The following is a 20,651-nucleotide window of genomic DNA, read 5'->3' as shown; positions in this document are numbered from 1 at the left end:
GTCCTCACAAGTAAGTAGAAAATCATATAAAGCTTATTCCTATCCTAGTCTCAGTTTTGTTTTGTTTTAATGAGGAGAAGGAGAGATAACAATAAGATAGATAATAAAGCATGTAAAATATAGTACAGCATGGTAAAATGAACATGAATTTTACAGTTAGACCCAGGTTATATAACCTTGGACTAATAACTTTACCTCTCTGTCCCTATTTCCTTTTTTTTTTTTTTTAAGATAGGGTCTTGCTCTGTCACTCAGGCTGGAGTGTAGTGGTGCAATCTCAGCTCACTGCAGCCTCAACCTCCTGGATTCAAGTGATCCTCCCACCTCGGCCTTCCTAGTAGCTGATACCACAGGTACACGCCACCACACCCAGCAATTTTTGTATTTTTTTAGTAGAGACGGAGTTTCACCGTGTTGCTCAGACTGGTCTCCAACTCCTGAGCTCAAGTGATCTGGTAGCCTCAGCCTCCCAAAGTGCTGGGATTACAGGCATGAGCCACTATGCCTTTCTCTGTCCCTATTTCTTGATCTACAGTGATTAAGTAAAATAAGTTCTATAAAGAGCTCAGAATAAGGTAGGTATGCAAAAAAATATGTCATACACATGATGATATTATAGCCAACACATCATTGCCAAGAGGCATGCAGAGACCTCAATACCAGGATGACAAGGAGATAGAAGCCATTCCAGTATGGCTCAAGCTAAAAGAACTGACCTGAGCTTGGGTTTATTTGTCCATCAGACTAAATCACAGTATTTAAAGGCAAGCTTAATCTGATCGAGGCTGGCACTTATACCCAAGGGCCTAGAAATGGAGGCCTAGAAAGATGTGACTGTGGAGATAGTCATAGTCAAGTGGTTAACAATTTGATTCCAGACAGACTCATTCATGTTAAAACATACCCTTGGCCAGGACCAAAAGAGATAAGGGGCTGATCCCCCAAAAACAGGGGTCAGCACAAGCCGAGAGTTTGTCAGGGCCCTTGTGCTAGGCTGAAAAATGGCCCCCAAAATGATATCAAATCACATCGAATCCCTGGAACCTAAAAATGTGACCTTATTTGGAAAAAGAATCTTTGCAGATGTGATTGAGTTAAGGATCTGAAAAAGAGGCACTTATCCTGAATAATCTGGGTAGGCCCTGAATGCAATCACCTGTATCCTTATAGAATAAACACAGAGGAGAAGGCAATGTGAAGACAAAGGCAGAGATTATACTGATGTGGCTACAAGCCACAGAATGCCAAGGAATCCCAATAGCCACCAGAAGCTGGAAGCAGCATGGAGCAGATTCTCCCTCAGAGCCTTCAGAGGGAGTATAGTACTGCCCATACCTTGATCTCAGACTTCTGGCCTCCAGAACTCAGAGAATAAACTTCTACTGTTTTAAGTGGTGATTTGTTACGGCAGCCCTAGAAGACTGCTACAGCCCTGGACAAGGCTTTGGGGTTTGGACAAAATTCAGCCCAAGAATAGAAATGGAATTCAATCTAGAAGTTGAGTAGAAGCCCATCCACAAGGGTTCATGGAGAAGACAGCAGTGCGGCATTTTGCTCAATGCGTACCAGACCTAGGCCATCCAGACCAATTCCAGATCTAACTATGATGGGGAGGAGCAAGTCTTGGGTTGGCTAGGAACTGGGTTCACCTTGCAGATGGGATATTTCAGCAGCCACAGCCAGGCTGGGCAAACAGGAACTGGCAAAACAGTGGGTGATGTTTTGGCAATAGGTGATAAATGTCTTCTACAACCTGACCACATATAATTAGAGATAATGTCAGTTTCAAAAGAAAAAACACAAAGGGTCAGAAAATATGCTGCTCTTGCTGCGGAAGGAATCTGTCCAAGGACCTGGAAACACTAGTTCCTTCCCTTCACAGACCAGGCACACACTAGCCCTAGCTCTGGGGTATGGAAGGTGCCATCTGTTCTGGCCCTCTCTGTAGCCCCCATATCCTCTCTGGAACTAAGACCTCCCTGTGTGCTCAGGGAGACTCCTTCTTCAGCCAAGAGCTTCTGTGACTTGAACAGACCATTCTGCACCCATATTAGTAAGAAAGAAGAACTGGGAAAGGGAAGAATTTACTATCCCTACAGGGTTCAGACTCATGTCTGAGACTCAGCCTCATTGTTAGAATACAACAAGGATCTCTTACCTCCCCCACAACAAAAAAAAATGGTATCATAATGGGCTCTCAATTTAGATGTTCTCAAAAGCTATACTTCTCCCTCCCTATAGGAGAAATAAATGTGCATCAGTTATAGTCCCCATCCTTCAGAAGTTTGTGTCCTCATACATAATATGAGGTCTAAACACAGTCACTAATCTAGAGAGATGTGAGTACAGTAGAGTGGCACAAGCTATCAGAGTTGAAGAAGTTGAGAACAGAGCATGAGAGATATTTGTATTAATATGTTAATGGCAGGAATGAAAGGATTCCAATATATGGTAATCTGACATTAAATTCATAGCGTCAATTTTATGGCCACTAGACACAACCTAGGCAACATGGTGAAACCCCACCTCTACAAAAAATATAAAAATTAGCCGAGCATGGTGGTGTGTGCCTGTAGTCCACACTACTGAGAGGCTGAAGTGGGAGGATGGCTTGAGCCCAGGAGGTGGAAGTTGCGGTAAGCCATGATCACGCCATTGTACCCCAGCGTAGACAACAGAGTGAGACCCTGTCTCAAAAAAAGAAAGAGAAAGAAAGGGAGGAAAGAGAAAGAAGGAAGGAAGGAAGAAAGGAAGGCGGCGGGGAGGGAGGTAGGGAGGCAGGGAGGAAGGGAGGCAGGGAGGGAGGGAGAGAGGAAGGAGTCTTATCCAGAATGACCATCATGATGTTGAAATAAAAGAATGCAACCTATGGTTATAATGAAAATCTCTGAATAGTCAAAGAATTTCTAAATCATTTCACCACTCTGGCCTTGATCTTGATTGCTTTATCTATAAAATGAAAGAGGTGTTTTTTTGTTTTTTTGTTTTTTGAAACACACTACGTTTCCCAGGCTGAAGTGGAGTACAATGGTGTGATCTTGGCTCACTGCAACCTCAGCTGAAAGAGCTTTATACATTATCACTAAAGTCCTTTCCAGCCCCCAAATATTCCTTAGACAGTTCATGGCAAGGTTGATACCAACAGGTACCTTTTGTAAGGCCATAAAGATTGGTTGACATGTGAATCGGTAACTGAGGAAATAGAGCAAATAGGCCTGCATAAAACCTTGGGTTCCTTCCCAAGAGGCAATATGGCCAGTCAAGGGAAATGGAAGACTGATGGACACCAAACCTAAGCCCAGGCCTGTGGAACATGTCCCATCACCTCCATCAATTTGGTTTCACTTTGCCTTCATTTTAATGCCTGACTGAAATTGCTATTCCCCTCCCCTATTTCCCCAATTTTTTTTTTGAATCAGGCTTAACTTTCTAAAGCTTAAAAATTATAAAATAAAAAACAATATGAAAAAGGGGGGAGGGAAGGAGCTGTACTCACATAACTGTAGAATTGAAAGGACCATTGTGATGTTAAAGCCTCAAAAAGAGGCTGAACTACTGACTCAGAGGGTTGACTGGTTTGAGCCACATACATTAGCACTTGCCTCCTCAGACTCATCTGTTTGTTGGTTGCTATGTGGATGGTGATAAAATACCCATTTGGGTGGGGTCAAAAATTATATTACACTCTTATAGCACATCTGCAAATCCTGGCCTTTTGAACAAATGACTGCAGTACACCAGGCCTCCGTGCTGTCAGAAGCTGTTTCCCAAATACCAACTTTGAACCTAGCCCTACCATATGGACTCATGGGGTCAATGAAAAATGGTGTCTGAGGGGCCCCAAAGCATGAGAAGTTCTGGCAAAAAGTGACAGGTTTTATCCAGGCTGCTGAAGAGAAATGTACTGAGACTAGAAAAGCTAAGGAGGTGCACGCCTTCAGAACGTGTCTGTGGATCAAAATACACCCTAACAGATTCTTGAGAGAGCCCCTGGCGGCTGTGTTAACCTTGGCATTGTTATCATTAAGAGGCTATGCTCATTTCTGGCACCTAACACTGGACATATTGACAGCAACGGGGTTGATGGAAGAGGAAAGAATCTGTTTTGCAGTTAAAAAAAAAAAAGTTCTCAGATTTCTCAAGCTATTTGAAATCACGCCAGAGAAATATTTGATTTCAGCATTCTTCAGCTCTCTGCGATGATGCCGCAAGTGGTGTCCCCCACATGTGATGATGTATTTCAGAGCCAGAGTTTTCTCAGGATGTTCCAAGCCTGCAGGCTCCTGATCCTTTTTCAAATTACCAAGATAATAGTATCCCAGTGAGAGTTGTGATTAGTCTAAACTCTCCACAGCTGTGAGAGATGAATGTACAAATTCCAATAAAGATTCTGCATGTTCTGGGCTGAATTTACCTACATGACATCAAGGCCTAATTCAGGGACCACTTAAAAGAACTGGAGCTGCTTCGGTGCCACTCCATTCTTCCATGGCATCAGCTGCTAGGAGGCTTGCAACTGATCCAGGAGGATGCCTCCCCTCATGCCAATGTCACCGCCCACCAGTGGGTATTTGTTTAAAAGGCCTGCAGTATGCAGGAGAAAGATGCAGGGAAGGGAAAATTAAACCTAAGTACATGGGAATTCAAAGAAGCCTTGCAATTCATTATGTGAGTAGCCAGAGAGATTACAGAACACCTTGTAACTGAAGCAGTTGGCCTGAGGCTGTGTGGGACAGCAGAACCAGCTGCCTCACCACCTCTAACTCATTTACAACGGTGCTAGCAAGAAACCAGGCTCAGAGAGTTCTTCAGATTCTTGGGAAAGCCAACAGTGCTTTGGTTTCCTAATTTGGACACCTTTTACCTAAAATACTTCCTTGAATACTAAGTGAATGTAATAATACATGACATGCCCCTTTACCATGTTTTTGTTTTGTTTTTAAGACAGAGTCTCATTCTCTTACCCAGGCTAAAGTTCAGTGGCACTATCTTGGCTCACTGCAGCCTCCACCTCCTGAGCTCAAGCCATCCTCCCACCTCAATCTACTACATACCTGGGACCACAGGTGCAGCGCCACCATGCCTGGCTAATTTTTGTAATTTTTTTGTTAGAGACAGGGTTTCACCATGTCACCTGGGCTAGTCTCAAACTCCTGGGCTCAAGTGATCCACTCGCCTTGGCCTCCCAAAGTGCTGGGATTACAGGCATGAGCCACAGCACCCAGTCTCCTTTACCATGTTAATAATTGTATCACCTGGAGGCACTTGCCTATTCTTTATGAAATACCTGACACTCAGCATGCTTTCCATGACTGGGAAAGACAGGGGACAAGGATTCACGACATTGTCTATACACGTTAACAATTACGGAGAAAGAAATAAGATTGTTAGTTAAACAGAAAGTTATACCAAAGGAATTTATAGCCCAGTTTTTAAAAAAAATGATCTAATAGGATTTGCCTGAATGTAGAATCTTCTAAAGCCACACTACCTTCATCTTATATATCCACATCCATTGTTTAGAGCCCACTGAATTTTTAACTGTATAACTTTCTTTCTGACATCTGGAGATTTGAATAGTGCACTATAATTTTACAGTTTATCACACAGCCATACACATATGTTACTCTTATGTGACATATGGCACTTCTCCTTGTAGACTCTGAACTCAACCTTTCACTCTCAGTGGCAAATCAGAAAGAGAACATGACTCAAGTCAGGAGACCCACCAGAGAGTTGAATGAGCCATAAATGAAATTCTCAAAATACCAAACTCTAGATGATCCATACATCCATTTTATTAAAATGGGAGTGGGCAGGAATGGAAAACCAAGTATCATATGTTCTCACTTGTAAGTAGGAGTTAATTTATGGGTACACAAAGGCATATAGAGTGGCATAATGGACACTGGAGACTCAGAAGAGAGGAGGACAGGTGGGGGGTAAAGGATAGTAACACTACCTATTGGAAGCTGGGTGTGATGGCTCATGCCTGTAATCCCAGCACTTTGGGAGGCTGAGGCGGGTGGATCACCTGAGGTCAGGAGTTCGAGACCAGCCTGAACAACATGGAGAAACCCCGTCTCTACTAAAAATACAAAATTAGCCCGGCATGGTGGCACATGCCTGTAATCCCAGCTACTTGGGAGGCTGAGGCAGGAGAATCACTTGAACCCAGGAAGCAGAGGTTTTGGTGAGCAGAGATCACACCATTGCACGCTCCAGCCTGGGCAGCGAAAGCGAAACTCCGTCTCGGAAAAAAAAAAAAAAGAACACTACCTTTTGGGTATAATGTACACTACTCGGGTGACAGGTGCACTAAAATTTCAACTTCACCACTATACAATTCATCCATGTAACCAAAACCCGCTTGTACCCCAAAAGCTACTGAAAGTAAATAAAATCAATAAAATTAAATTTTAAAATGTAAACGGAATAAATTATCCAATCAAAAGACCAGAAAAATGGGAGTAGAAGTTAGGGAGAGAGGGAACACACTAATTTTTTTCTGATATACACAAAAAACAAAACACAGAAAACCAGAAACATTTTCTCTTTTATTTTTTCACCATCTCTCATTGCAAATCTTCTACACGCTAATAGATTCCTTTTTTTTTTTTTTTTTTTTTTTTTTGAGACGGAGTCTCGCTCTGTCGCCCAGGCTGGAGTGCAGTGGCGCGATCTCGGCTCACTGCAAGCTCCGCCTCCCGGGTTTACGCCATTCTCCTGCCTCAGCCTCCCGAGTAACTGCCACTACAGGCGCCCGCCACCACGCTCAGCTAATGTTTTGTATTTTTAGTAGAGACGGGGTTTCACCGTGTTAGCCAGGATGGTCTCCATCTCCTGACCTCGTGATCCGCCCGCCTCGGCCTCCCAAAGTGCTGGGATTACAGGCGTGAGCCACCGCGCCCGGCCGCTAATAGATACTTTCAACATTGGTACAGATCCCCTCAGATTTCATCTTCTCAAAAGCAAAATCAAATAATTAATGTAAGCCTGTTAAACTGGATGGCAACTAGGACTTCCCCTGGAACCATGTTGCAAGGACCGCTTTTTCAAGCAGCTTTTCCTTGTCTTTCTGCTAGAGGCCGGTTCTAGGCAAAATCGCCCAGCAAGGCAACTTGGAAAAAAACTTTAAAAAATTAATTATTTGGAAATCATAGACTATGCCGGGATTCTAGACAAATAACTAGTGTCCGAGTCCCCTCCTTGCCCCAACATTGTCTCCCCACCCTCTGGAGTTCTCTACTCTGACTACAAGGGTAACACATGTCAGGGGGCCTCTAGGGTACTACTTAAGCATCCTGACAGTGTCTGATCTGAGTGGTCAGTGCTCAATGTTAAGTATTTTGCATAAAAATGCTAGTTTCCCCTGTGTGTGTAAATATATATATATGTTTATATGCATATTTATATGTATATGTGTGTGTGTGTGTGTGTGTGTGTGTGTGTGTGTGTTTATGCCAGGATTCTAATAGCTACAACAAAGATTCAGAGACAATAACTAGAGCAGCCCTGCAGAAAACGGGGGTGTCGCCTTGCTGAGAATATTCACAGTTGGTCTGATGGTAACAGGGGGTGTGCTACTAAATGACAGTTTGATCTAGATGATTTGTTTGTTCAAAGTATCTTTTATCTCCTAGGAATAAAAAGCCCTGCTTTGTCACATTTGCAATTTCCCTCATGTAAATAACACCCACTATGGCTCATTTCAGGCTTCCCAAGTGACATCACTGAATGGAAAGTTAAAGAGAGAAAGTCTTTCAGATGTAAACAATCTCAATTATATTTATAAATAATAGTAAAAGGTAGTGGAATCACTAGAATGTGGTGAATTTTGAGTATCATATTTGCTTTTAATATAATGTAATTGCAAGTTTGCATAATTTAGTATTTAATAATAGTTGCATTTAACAACTAGCTCCCAGAATCCCTGAAAATTTATCAGTGGGTAGGAGTGAGCAGGTCCCATTGGCTCCAGCACACCACTACATGTTGCTCTTCAGGGACCTTAAAAGATACTTTGAACAAACAAATCATCTGGATCAAACTATCTCAGAGTTCTCAAGGGTGTCAACCTCTTTGCTACCCCACCTTAGAAATACCCAAAACACAGGTTAAACTGTGGACGGTATTTATTAAGAATGCCATTTACAATACCTTACACTTGTATCACGCTTTACACTTTTCAAAGTAGTGCTTTTATGGCACGGTGGGACTGTCTGACCCTGCAGAGTGAATTTAAATCGCTGGGTAATAGCTTTTTAATGTATAATGGGTGAAAAGATAGTCCTGGGAGCCGTTTGTCAAAGAGAAAGGCGAAGGAGTGGAACTAGCAGCCCCACAAGGAAGCCGGGAAGCTGGTTGGCCCCTACCCGGTTCCTGGTTCTCTCCTGGAAATGGCTCCAACATTGTGCAAGCAGGTGGGTGTGCAATAGTTCTGAGCACGCATCTCTCTCTATCAGATTTAATTAGAATTTCCGTTTTTTCCAACAAAGAGTTGGACAGGATACGTTCTAACAGTTTTACAAACTGTAAAATGATGAGCGACATAACATTCAAATATGCTCTTAACAAAACAGCTCAGTAATGGTTTCCTCCAGATCAAAACGTGCCTGTTGCTGCAGCAGACGCTTGTGCAGACTCTACATGTATTCTCACCGCAAAAATTCACACAGCCAGTAGTCGTGGCCGAGTGGTTAAGGCGATGGACTAGAAATCCATTGGGGTCTCCCCGCGCAGGTTCGAATCCTGCCGACTACGGGAACGTCAGCTTGTTTTGCCGTCAACACTTACTTTTTGTCTTTTAGAGCGTTCTGCTCAAACCTTCCACAGATTTCAGGAATTCACAAACGGCTGAAACACAACAGGGACCCAAATGGGAGAGGAGAGAATGAAGGGGCGAGAAAGCGTGCTTGTGGTTACAACGTGGGCCCGGGAGGGGGAGACGGGAGGAATCACGCCAGACAAGCTGAAAGGAAACGCAAAGCATCGCGAGTCACACAGACACAGAGCACAGACAGCTCCGAACTCTGTCCCTGCATGCGCCCGCCCCTCACGAACCCACCGCGTTCTCTGCCGCGAGCCCTCGTGGGCGCCGGGTTGCCACGAGAAGCGGTGCGCATGCGCGGGGACGCCTAACGGGGCTGGAGCCCGCCGGGTCCCCGCGTTACCCCTGGAAACCACCGGAGCCTTGGTGATTGGAGGGGAAAAGGCCAGGCGCAAGATGGCGGAGGACCTGGACGAGCTTTTGGATGAAGTAGAGTCCAAGTTTTGCACACCTGACCTTCTAAGACGGGGCGTGGTCGAGCAGCCCAAAGGCTGCGGCGGCGACACCCGCAGCAGCGACCGGAACCAAGCCGAGGCTAAAGAGAATCTCAGGTTAACGGGGCGGGAGGGGTGGACTGTTCTGGTAAAGCCCTGCTCCAGGCCCTAGAGCTGCCCCTCCGCCGCCCAACCCAAAAGAAACGTGCCCGCGACCTCCAGCCTCTCCTTGCATCAGGGTTCAGACCCTCAGCGCCCTACTCTCCGCGGCAGCGCATTCCTCTACCCTCTACGCGGGGTCTGGCATCTCTTCACTCAGCGCAGACTCCGCCCCGCGGCAGGCCCCAGAGGGCTGGCCCCGCCCCTCCCGCAGATCCCGCAGCCCGCGCCAGTCTCCTTCACCCTGTTTCCGGCTGCCAGCGCCTAGGAGGTTCTAGTCGAGGACAGGGATATCCCTCAGGCGCCCCGTTCTTAATCCCGAGAGGGCTGTGCTGACCTCGGCCAGATTTTGCCTCTGTGTGGCCAAGCGGTTCTCATCTCCCTGTGAAGTGCCGTTAGACAACCTCATCCCATTGCCTCAGACCCCACTCCCCAGGCCAATCCTATTTCTGTCTTTAGCTCAGTTTTGTTGTTTTGTTTGTTTTTTGAGATGGAGTCTCGCTCTGTCGCCCAGGCTGGAGTGCAGTGGCGCGATCGAAGCTCACTGCAGCCTCCAACTCGCCGCTTCAAAAATCCTCCCACCTCGGCCTACCCTAGCTGGGATTACAGGCATGAGCCACCACGCCCAGTTAATTTGTATTTTTTGTAAAGACAGAGTCTCGCTGTGTTGGCCAGGCTGGTCTTGAACTCCTGAGCTCAAGCTGTCCTCCCGCCTCTGCCTCCCTTAAGTGCTAGGATTACAGTTGTGAGCCATCGCACCTGACTCAGTTTGTTTTATTTTTTTAACTCAGGGAGTTAAGGTGAGATTAGTTTCATGACAAAAGGGTTAATTATTGTGAACATTAAACTGCCTACCTTCCTTCTCTCCATGGCCCCCTAGTTAAGGGTGCCAGACATACATATGGAAATTTAAGGACATTTCTTAAGTATTTTGGTTTTTGATCTAAAAACTACCTTTCAAATTTACCAGTCATTTTTCTTCCATGTAATTATTAAATAATAGGATTTCCTTCACTTCCTCATTTCCCCCACAACCCCTCAAAAAAAACAAAATGTTTGCATAAGAATATTGTCCTTCAGTAACTCTTGCTAGAATCTTTTGGAAATTGCCTCTTGCCTAGAATATTTTGGAAACGCTTGTGAAATTACACAAAGGCAATTTTGGATCAATCTAAGAACCTCATCTCCGTTAGTTTTTTTGCTGCATCTTTGGTTTGGTTTTGGTTTTTTGGTGTGTGTATGTGTGATTTTCCAAAGTATTATCCAACTCTGTTACTATCCAGTTCACCTGGCTTACCTCCAGTGACATTTATTTATTTATTTATTTATTTTTAATTTTTTTTTTTTGAGACGGAGTCTCGCTCTGTCGCCCAGGCTGGAGTGCAGTGGCCCATCTCAGCTCACTGCAAGCTCCGCCTCCCAGGTTCACGCCATTCTCCTGCCTCAGCCTCCCGAGTAGCTGAGACTACAGGCGCCCGCCACCACGCCTGGCTAATTTTTTCTATTTCTGGTAGAGACGGGGTTTCACCGTGTTAGCCAGGATGGTCTCGATCTCCTGACCTCGTGATCCACCCGCCTCGGCCTCCCAAAGTGCTGGGATTACAGGCGTGAGCCACCGCGACCTGTCAGTGACATTTATTTATAAAAATTCACTCTGTGAAGATAAAAGCATCGAAAAAATTCTAAAAGAGTACATAAACAAAATTTCTAAAAATTAGTTGAGTTCTGAGCAGCATTTTAAAACAAAAATTAGAGACAACTATAATTACTATGAATGGGCTAACACTCATTTGGCTGGATGTTGTAAATATCACTCTCATTAACTTTGATCATCTTGTATACTGGAATTCCTTATGTATCTATTAGCACATCTACCATCCCTATCCCACAACAGTGTTGCTTTGCAATTTCTTTAGTACTTTTCGTTTGTCCTTCTAGGGGATAGAGCCAGTCTATCAAGGAGCTTTTCAGAGCTGTTCATCTTAGGAGAACTAGCATGCGGAGGGGCAGGATGTATTGAAGCAAGCTGCTCAAAATGGAAAGGACTATTTATGTGGATCTTCTCCAACCATGAGTTGTCATGCCTGTTCTTGCTCTACTAAAATTCATCCATAATGTTTCTAGTACCTCAGCCCACCTTAATACATTAGATTTTTTTTAGTGCTAAGTAACATAAAAGCCATAGTGAAACAGTACTGTTGTCATTTATATTAAAACTTTTCATCTGGCAATGTAGTTGTAAATTGTACAAAAAACAGCAACAAAGGGCCTAAACCTTATACCAAATATAGTCCCAACCTGTTTTATAATGTTATATATTAAAATTTTTCCTTGTGCCAAAATTGATACTTAAAAGCTAGGAAGCAATTTATGTTTGAATTTATTAACAGGAGATTACCTGCTAATTGTATAGCAGTGTAACCTGTATCTCTTATAAGAGTTAAAATACTGATATTACCTCTTAAAATGATAGCTTTGCAAATAATACTATAAATGACCATGCTACATCTGGATACCAGGAACAACTGCTAATGTAAGAGGTCAAAACATGCAATTTGTTGAAGTGTTCAAAATGATAAAAAGAAATATGTGATTAGTTAAAAAATAAAAAAAGACTGATATGGGTTGAGAAGAACTGCAATAGGAATAAAGTGGTTCAGGATGATACAGATGGGAATATTTAAAGATAATATAGCTTTCTAGGTGATAGCTATAATAACAGCCAACATTTATTGAGCTCTTTCTGTATGCTAAGTGCTTTATATATGTTATTTCATTTAATCTTCACAACCCCATGCGGTGAATACTGTTATCCCCATTTCACTGACCAAATCAATGCTTAGTTACTTGCCTAAAGTCATATTGCTAAATCACAAGGACATAGTAGATCTAGATTTAAGCTTTCTGTATAATACCTCTCACATTTAATTATAGGTTTAAGTGTTTATATTTTATTTTGAATATATGTTTTATTTTCAGCAGAAACTATATCTTTAAAAGATTAGAATGTCAGAAACAGTCAGAAAGGGAACCAGTAAAAGCTTATTAACATTTGATTGAGATTATTATCACATCAAAAGACCAAAAAAAGTCTTATACAGTCCTTTAAGATTATGAGTTCTCAATGAAATGTTGACTTTATTGTTATTACTATAGCAAAGCATAGGCAAGTGTAGGCATTGTGAAATTGCGTGATCTAAGAACAGACCAGAATCTTATGTAAGCTGGTAATTTGGATCTGTAACAGTACTGATTAGGTTGGTAGAGTTTGGATGCATCTGATTCTTGAAATTGTGAAATTGCGTGAGGGAGGAGAACCCGGAAAGTATGTCCTGAAAGCCAAAGGAGAGAATTTTAAGAGGATATCTTAGCAACCTCTTATCGAAAAAGAAATATAAGGAATTGGTACCCAACAGTGTCAGATGCTTCTGAAAGATTAAAGAGGATTGGAACTGAGAACCACGATTATATTGTAGTGATTTGGGCAGTGGAAACCTTCGAGAGAACAGTTTCACTATAGTTGAGGGATTAGAGGCCAGAAGTAGAATATTATACCTGAAAGAAATTTTAAATAGTCATCTAGATATCATTTTTATAGATAAAATATTTGAGTTTCAGAGAGATTAAATAATTTAAACTAGGTCGGTACCTCTAGACTGGTGATGGTTTTGCCACCCAAGGGGCATTTGGCAATGTCTGGAGACATTTTTTATTGTCGCACCTGGGGAAGAGTGTGCTATTATTTAATAGCATCTAGTGGGTAGATGCTGTAAAACGTCCTGCAATATACAACAGTCTCCTGTCCCCACATACACACCCCAGAGAATTATCTGACCCAAAATGTCCATAGTTCCAAGGCTGAGAAACCCCCGTCTAAGATTAGCACCCAACTGATTCTAAATCTAGTCTACTTGTAAGGAAGTAGAAATCGTGGATATAGACTATTCTTCAGTAGTGAGTAAGAAAGGGTGGCAGCTTCAAGACAGGGGTTTTTTGAAGTGTCTCTTTGAAGAAGCAAGCCTTGAGCATACTTCTAAGTCAAAGGAAGAAACCAGTATACAGTGAAAGACATTAAGGGTAAAAGTTACAGTACAACTGAAGAGGCTAAGCCTGGAGACAGAATCAACCATTAGGTAGTAGGCAGCCATCTCTTGCTTTTCTTATATCAGGTTAAATTATTTTACTCCAAGATGTAATGAAGAAGGCCTATGTTAAAAATTGTCAGAGTAAATACATTTCTGAAATTAGAGAGTGTGACTAAAAAACTTGTCTTCTAAAACAAATAATTTAATGAAGTTATAAAGTTGATGTACAGCATCTACTTCATATAAATGCTAAAGAAAGTTAATCTTGTATAGTATTAAGTGCATGGACTGCCCTAGATTCAATTCCAAGCCTTTTCTCCCACTATTTATATGACCTTGAACAGATTTCTGAATCTCTCAGTGCCTTTTCTTCATCTATAAAACTGGGGTTAAATAAAGATATACTCATGTAAAGACTAAAGACAATGCCTGGGTTATAGTAAGTATTCAGTAAATACTTACTATTTAGCTATTAGCTATTTAGCATCAGCTATTAAATAGAAGTTCTGTGCAGTAGTGATTTGTATTAATAATCCAGTGATGGCTTTACCTGCAGAAGGTAGAGGTAGTTGAGTAGTTGAGATATTCTGTCTAACAAATAGTACCTTTTTTTGGGGTGGGAGTGGTCATTTGATTACATGACCTTTGGCCCCTCTAGTAAAGAGATATGGTTGACTTACAATGCAACCTTTAGGGGAAAAGTCAGGAAGACTCGTTAAAATTATCTTTGTTTATAATATCAGGTTCTGCTTATTGTACATATTTTGTATTAAATACATGCTTTATGTAATTTAGATAAGTACATACCCAGCTTCCTCTTGAATATAATGTATATAGCTGTAAATGTCTGAAGTATGTAATAGTATAGAACATATGTGAATTTGTACCTGATAAAGTATATCTTTGTCTCAACAAACTTAGACTATATCCACAGTGAAAAAAATTAAAATCACTTTTATCTTTCTATTATCAGCTCTAATAATGGACTTTAAGCAAAACTCTTCTGATACTAGCTTTATCTGCTCATAAACCTCAGGTAAGTTTTCTTTGTGTATGTTTTCTTTTCAGATCAACAGAAACATTTAAAAAAGAAGATGATCTTGACAGTCTAATTAATGAAATATTTGAAGAGCCCAACTTGGACAAAAAACCCTCTGTAAGTCAAGTGTTATAAATATGTAGTAATTCTGTCATTATTTCAAGACATGTTTAGAATAGTCTTAAAGACGACACAAGTAGCTACGCATTATCTTTTGAATTCTGAGAAATACAATTACTTAAAGAAATTATTACACTTAAAGAGCTGTAGAAGCAGTAAAATATGAGAAACTCTCAGTATGTGTTTCCCTGTGCATTTCTCAGTAAGAATAACAAATTAGAAAATCTGTTAGCATAGAAGTCAACTCACACATCAAGCTGGTCACTTGTATTTATTTGTAGTCTCTAAGGACACTTTTCTAAAAGGCCAAAAACAAACAGCTTTCATTATAGGAATGTGCTTAGCACCTCACATGCAATGCCGTTGCTCTTATCCCATGAAGCAATGACTAAATTGTTAATATTTCAGTTTTTTAAATGTTTATGTGTCTATTTTAGCTGCATAAAAAGTTCACAAAATAATATAACAGCAACCTATACACTGATCATACCATGACAGCCACCCATATTAAACATATATTAATGTTTTGCCATATTTGCTTTACTGGACCTTTTTTTTAAAAAAGAAGTACAAATTAAAGATACAGTTTAAGACCTCTCTAAATCCTACTCTATTGCCTTCCTTCCCAAAGATAACCATTTATCCTTTCCATCCATACATTTATACTTTTATTACATATGTACATAACCATAAACAATTCTGTATACAGTAGTCCATTGTATAACTCTGCCACAGTTTATCCATTTCCCTGATGATGGACATTTAGATTGTGCTCAGTTGTTTGCTATTACAAATAATGCTTCATCAGATACCTTTTTTTAATCGGAGAAAAGGCATACAAATTTTAACATGTACACAGGGAAAACCAATGATTACGCCTTCATTAGATATCTTTACATGGCTTCTTTTACCCATATACAAAGTTTCTCTAGGGTGTATAAAGCTAGAAGAGGAATTCCTAGATCATAAGGTGTGCTCATCTTCAACTTTTCTACCCATTGCCAAATTGTTTTCCAAAGTGACTTTATCACTTAACATTTTTCATACTAGGCAGTAATGAGAATTTGTGTATTTTAATTTTTATCAGTATGGTGTGTGTCAAGCATTATCTGTTAGATTTAAAAGAAAGATACAAAAATAGAAGTCTAATTTACAAAGATCACAAAAAAATTTAAGAAATAGCTATAGTACCAGAGTTTTGTTTTTTAAAGGATAGGGAAGATAAAAGCTAAACAGTGGACTGAAAATACCTAGGTAATTGTTGTGGTAAGAATATGGATAGGGACCACTTATATTTTTGTCACCCAGACTAAAAATCAAATGACTAGTATAGATTTTAGAAAATTAAACTTTTTCAATTCACCTGAAGTAAATTAATAAGCAGATGCCAAGTTGAATAATATGTAAACACAATAGCAATATTAAATACAGTCATTCCTTGGTATACTCAAGGGATTGGTTCCAGGACCCCCACATATACCAAAATCCATACATACTCAAGTTCCAAAGTCAGCCTTACAGAACCCACCTATATGAAAAGTTGGCCCTCTGTATGTGGGGTTTCGCATGCCACAAATACTGTATTTTTGATCCTTGTTTGGTTGGAAAAATTCTACATATAAGTGGACTTGTGCAGTTGAAACCCATGTTGTTCAAGGGTCACCTGTACCCTGCAAACAGAATACTTCCTAAGTACCGAATAAGTGCGTAAGCACTGAATAGTAATGCCAATTAGTAGTAATTAATGGTAGAAAAAAATTACATCATTTTGTTGCTCTTCATTAATCATCTGAGCAATTCATTATTTATTAAGTACTAATAGGGTGCATATCTGTATATGAGGCACTATCTTTTCAGTTAAGGTGTTTCAGAAGAAGATAAGTACTTCTCTGGTTTGGCTTTAAGATATACTAATTTGAAATAAAAGTAGCTCTTACAATCATGACGAAATAAATTTTTAAGCATGATCTTTTCCTTTTTTAGTTATGTATTATGTCCAGTTTTCCAACCTTCAAAGGAGACAGCAGGTCTAAGTAAAACATTTATTGGGGAAAAAAACATGTATTAACAAAAGAAACATCGATAAACAGATGGTCTATGCAGACGTTGTCATTAGAGGCTATATTATGCCCTGACAATACTACTCCCTCACCGCACCTCCTGCTCTCCCATTCTGTTGCATTTCTGAACTGTTCCCAGACCCACACAAGAAAGCCCAGGAACCAACAACAAACCTCAGAGTGTGCCAGCTTAGAGTCATAAGCATGAGTCTGGATGTCACATGAAACATGCTCCCCAAACAGAAAGATTCGTGCATATTATTATTTTTCAGACATGTACCAAAATTTTTTCCATTTCTGCTTAACATCAAATAAGAGTTGAGAGACATAGTAAAACAATATTTTTGCCTCTATTAAATTTCCTCACCCACTATGTAAAATGAAGGCACGTCTCTGCATAGTTTAAATTGCCTTTTCTCCATCTCACTTCCTCTCCTTGGCGGTGGTCCTAGTGTGTGGTTGGTTTATGTTGTTTAGTACCATATACCAGTTAACACTTAATAAATGCTTGCTAATGATGATGATATTATGTAACCATATAGGAACTACTGTATGGTTGTGACTAGGTAGTTCTACATTTTCCTTGAACATTTATTGGTTGATACCATTCCATTTGATCAAAATTAATATTCCTGAAGTTACACAGGAGCTTGGTTAGTTTAATTTTAGTTCATATGATGCACATTCACAGCCTTTAAAAATGAGTATGAGGTTTTTTTCCTCCTCAATTGAATTTTTCTAGAATGAAGTTTTAAATAGCAGGTCCTTCATATTAAATCATTGAACTGTAATATTAACTGAAGAGTTATAAAGTGACTCTAAATCTTAGCATGCTAATAATGGCAATATATCAGTTTCCTAGCCTAAAAGTTAGTAGAGTAATTTGCACATTCCTTAGGGAGTTCTACTTCCCTTTTGCCTTTAAAAGGTTTTGATCATTGTTTTTATTTCAGAAACTTAAAAATGATGCCATCAAAATTTGTATTTAAGTCATTTAGAAAATATTCTTGTTATAAGGAATATTAGTTTTCATGTTACAGTTTTCTAAGTTACTCGTGGCCTTTTATTGTTTTGCTTTTTTAACAGAAATTAAAATCTAAATCTTCAGGTAACACATCTGTCAGAGCTTCCATTCAAGGCCTTGGTAAAAGGTAAGTTGAGATTGCTTTGGTGAATTATACACACTATTGAGCAAACACTATGAGCATAGTCTAGTAGATTTTGTTACCATTTAAACAGCAGTGACATTGAACAACAAAGCATTGGTTGGCCTTCAGGAGAAAGACCAATAGCAATATCTTCAGTGTTCTTATGGTCTGTGACCCCCTTTGTGTAAAGGAAATTAAATGGGGGATTATTGCTATAGTAAATAATTTTCTACCATTTAAAAAAAGTGTGAACAATTTCTCAAAATTAATGTTCTGTTATATTCTTCAGTATTTACTTTGTCCCTTACATTATTTGGCAAACACATTTTTCTTTTACTCATTTTAACTCCTTGAGTGTTCCTGAATGTACAGGTTATATCCAATAAAGCAGTGATCCTACAATAAATACCTCTTCTTTGAAATGGTTGGCTTGCTAGGGAAAATAGACAATTTGATTACAAGAACATAAGTCAATAAAACCAAAAATTTTTTTAACATGGCCGAATTCTCCTATTTTTTGTTATAACTTCATATTTTTGCATCTGTTGAACACGTCTAGTTGCAGTCCGGTGTACCTTGGTGGAAGCTCTATTCCATGTGGGATTGGAACAAATATTTCATGGAGGTAGGTTGTCAGAAATGTATTATACTTTCTTACTAGGTTTTTTCCAAATGGATGCCCCGTTGTTAAAATGTAGTTCTTATCATCTTCGCATCAATCTGTTTTATAAGGAGAGGTATTTTTATTAGCTAATCTAAAAATTCTTTGTTTTTTATTCTTGGGAGATAGCTATTGAAAGCTGTGATGTTAGGTACGTATTATTCATTTTATGCCCTTTTCTAAGCCCCACTTGAAATGCCTGGATCACTCCAGTCCCAGCTTTGTTTCCACAGGACACAGGAGAGTGAACTTCCTTCCAGGCAGTGGAAGCAAAGTGGACATGCAGATACATGATGCCTTACCCACACTGCCTTGGCCAGTTAGCATGCAAAGCTACAGGTCTGCATTACCCAAAACATTCTCAAGCATAGTTGCTTGATTTTACATGTTTACATATTTCAAAAACAAAAACCTTATGTTCTTTTGTCTCTTCCCTGCCCTTCCTACCTCTGCTTTCTCACTCAGTACCTCTTTCTGGGCAGTCTTATAGTCATGATGCCACCTACCCCAAACCCATATTAGCCCCACAGTCCTAGCACATTCCATTGGCATTTTCATAATATGGGCAAACAGTTTGGCTTTAAGCAAACCCTACTCTCCTGCTGCTTTTGGTTCTATTTTTGGCAGAGGCCTACTTACCTAGCTTACTTTATTAAAATACTTTTATCTAGTTATTTCTAAAACACTTATTTTCTGTTAATTTTTTAAGAAAGAATGGCCTAAGTTATATGATTGCATGTTGACCACATTTCTGGAGGGATAACTGTTATATAGTCAAGTGTCACCAACAAGGATACATTCTGAGAAATATGTCATTAGGTGACTTCCTCATGTACAAACATCATAGAGTGTACTTACACAAACCTAGATGATATAGCCTACTACACACCTAGGCTAGGTGGTATACTAGCCTACTACATACTACTAGGCTACAAACCTGTGTAGCATGTAACTGCACTGAATACTGTAGGCAGTGGTAACACAATGGCAAATATTTGTGTACCTAAATATTAAAAAGGTACAGCAAAAATACATTGTAAAAGATTTTTCAAATGGTACAGCTGTGTAGGGCACTTAGCATGGACAGAGCTTGCAGGACTGGAAGTTGCTCTGAGTGAGTGAATGAGTGGTGAGTGACTGTGAAAGCCTAGGACATTACACTAGTATAGACTTTATAAACACTGTAGCTTAGGCTACACTAAGTTTACTTTTAAACCTCTTTAATAATATTAACCTTAGCTTACTGAAACTTTTCATTTATAAACTTTTTTATTTTTTTAACTTTTGATTCTTTTTTAATAACAATTTAAAACACAAACATTGTACAGCTATACTAAAATATTTTCTTTCTTTGTATCCTTATTCTATAAGCTTTTTTCTATTGTTTCATTGTTTTTTACTTTTTTTTTTTTTTTTTTTTTGAGACGGAGTCTTGCTCTGTCGCCCAGGCTGGAGTGCAGTGGCGCAATCTCGGCTCACTACAAGCTCCGCCTCCCAGGTTCACGCCATTCTCCTGCCTCAGCCTCCCGAGTAGCTGGGACTACAGGTGCCCGCCACCACGCTCAGCTAATTTTTTGTATTTTTAGTAGAGATGGGGTTTCACTGTGTTAGCCAGGATGGTCTCCATCTCCTGACCTCGTGATCCGTCCTCCTCGGCCTCCCAAAGTGCTGGGATTACAGGCGTGAGCCACCACGCCCGGCTCTGTTTTTTACTTTTTAAACTTTTTTGTTAAAAATGAAGACACAACACTCACATTAGCCTGGGCCTATACAGGGTCTGGATCATCCATATCACTGTCCTGCACCTCCACATCTTGCCCCACTGGAAGGTCTTTGTTGAGGGGGTACAACATGCATGGGGCTGTCATCTCATAGTAACAGTGTGCCTTCTTCTGAAATACCTCCTGAAGGACCTGCCTGAGGCTGTTCTACCGTTAACTTTTTTTAATCAGTAGAAGGGGTACATTCTCAAATAATGATTCAAAGTATAGCATAGTAAAAGCATGAACCAGTAACATAGTTTATTATCATTATCAAGTATTATGTACTATATATAACTGTATGCACTACTTTTATACAACTGGCAGCTCAGTAGGTTTGTTTACATCAGCATCA

General features: G+C 40.2%; 1 protein-coding gene and 1 non-coding gene across 4 annotated transcripts in view; both read left to right on the top strand.

The window, feature by feature from the left end:
- Positions 1-8,681: 8,681 nt before the first annotated feature.
- On the top strand, positions 8,682-8,763 carry TRNAS-AGA (transfer RNA serine (anticodon AGA)). The gene has a single exon. It is a non-coding gene; the product is annotated as a tRNA-Ser (tRNA).
- A 243-nt stretch (positions 8,764-9,006) lies between these two features.
- Positions 9,007-20,651, top strand: part of CFAP418 (cilia and flagella associated protein 418) — a 41,030-nt gene continuing 29,385 nt past the window's right edge. For 2 of the 3 annotated variants that reach the window (XR_008509198.2, XM_054518695.2), the window contains exons 1-4: positions 9,010-9,381; positions 14,577-14,664; positions 17,814-17,878; positions 18,435-18,500. Coding sequence is in view for 2 of the 3 variants with exons in the window: in XM_054518695.2 (XP_054374670.1) it covers positions 9,227-9,381; positions 14,577-14,664; positions 17,814-17,878; positions 18,435-18,500 (374 nt within the window). In the remaining variant the exon portion in view is untranslated. Of the gene's footprint in view, positions 9,382-14,576; positions 14,665-17,813; positions 17,879-18,434; positions 18,501-20,651 lie in introns of all 3 variants that reach the window. The other variant, XM_002819297.5, reaches the window with a different exon arrangement.

The sequence above is a fragment of the Pongo abelii genome, chromosome 7 (genome assembly GCF_028885655.2).
Source record: "Pongo abelii isolate AG06213 chromosome 7, NHGRI_mPonAbe1-v2.0_pri, whole genome shotgun sequence".
NCBI classification, from domain to species: domain Eukaryota; kingdom Metazoa; phylum Chordata; class Mammalia; order Primates; family Hominidae; genus Pongo; species Pongo abelii.
Note: the sequence above shows the minus strand (reverse complement) of the source record. Positions and strands in the feature narration are given on the sequence as shown.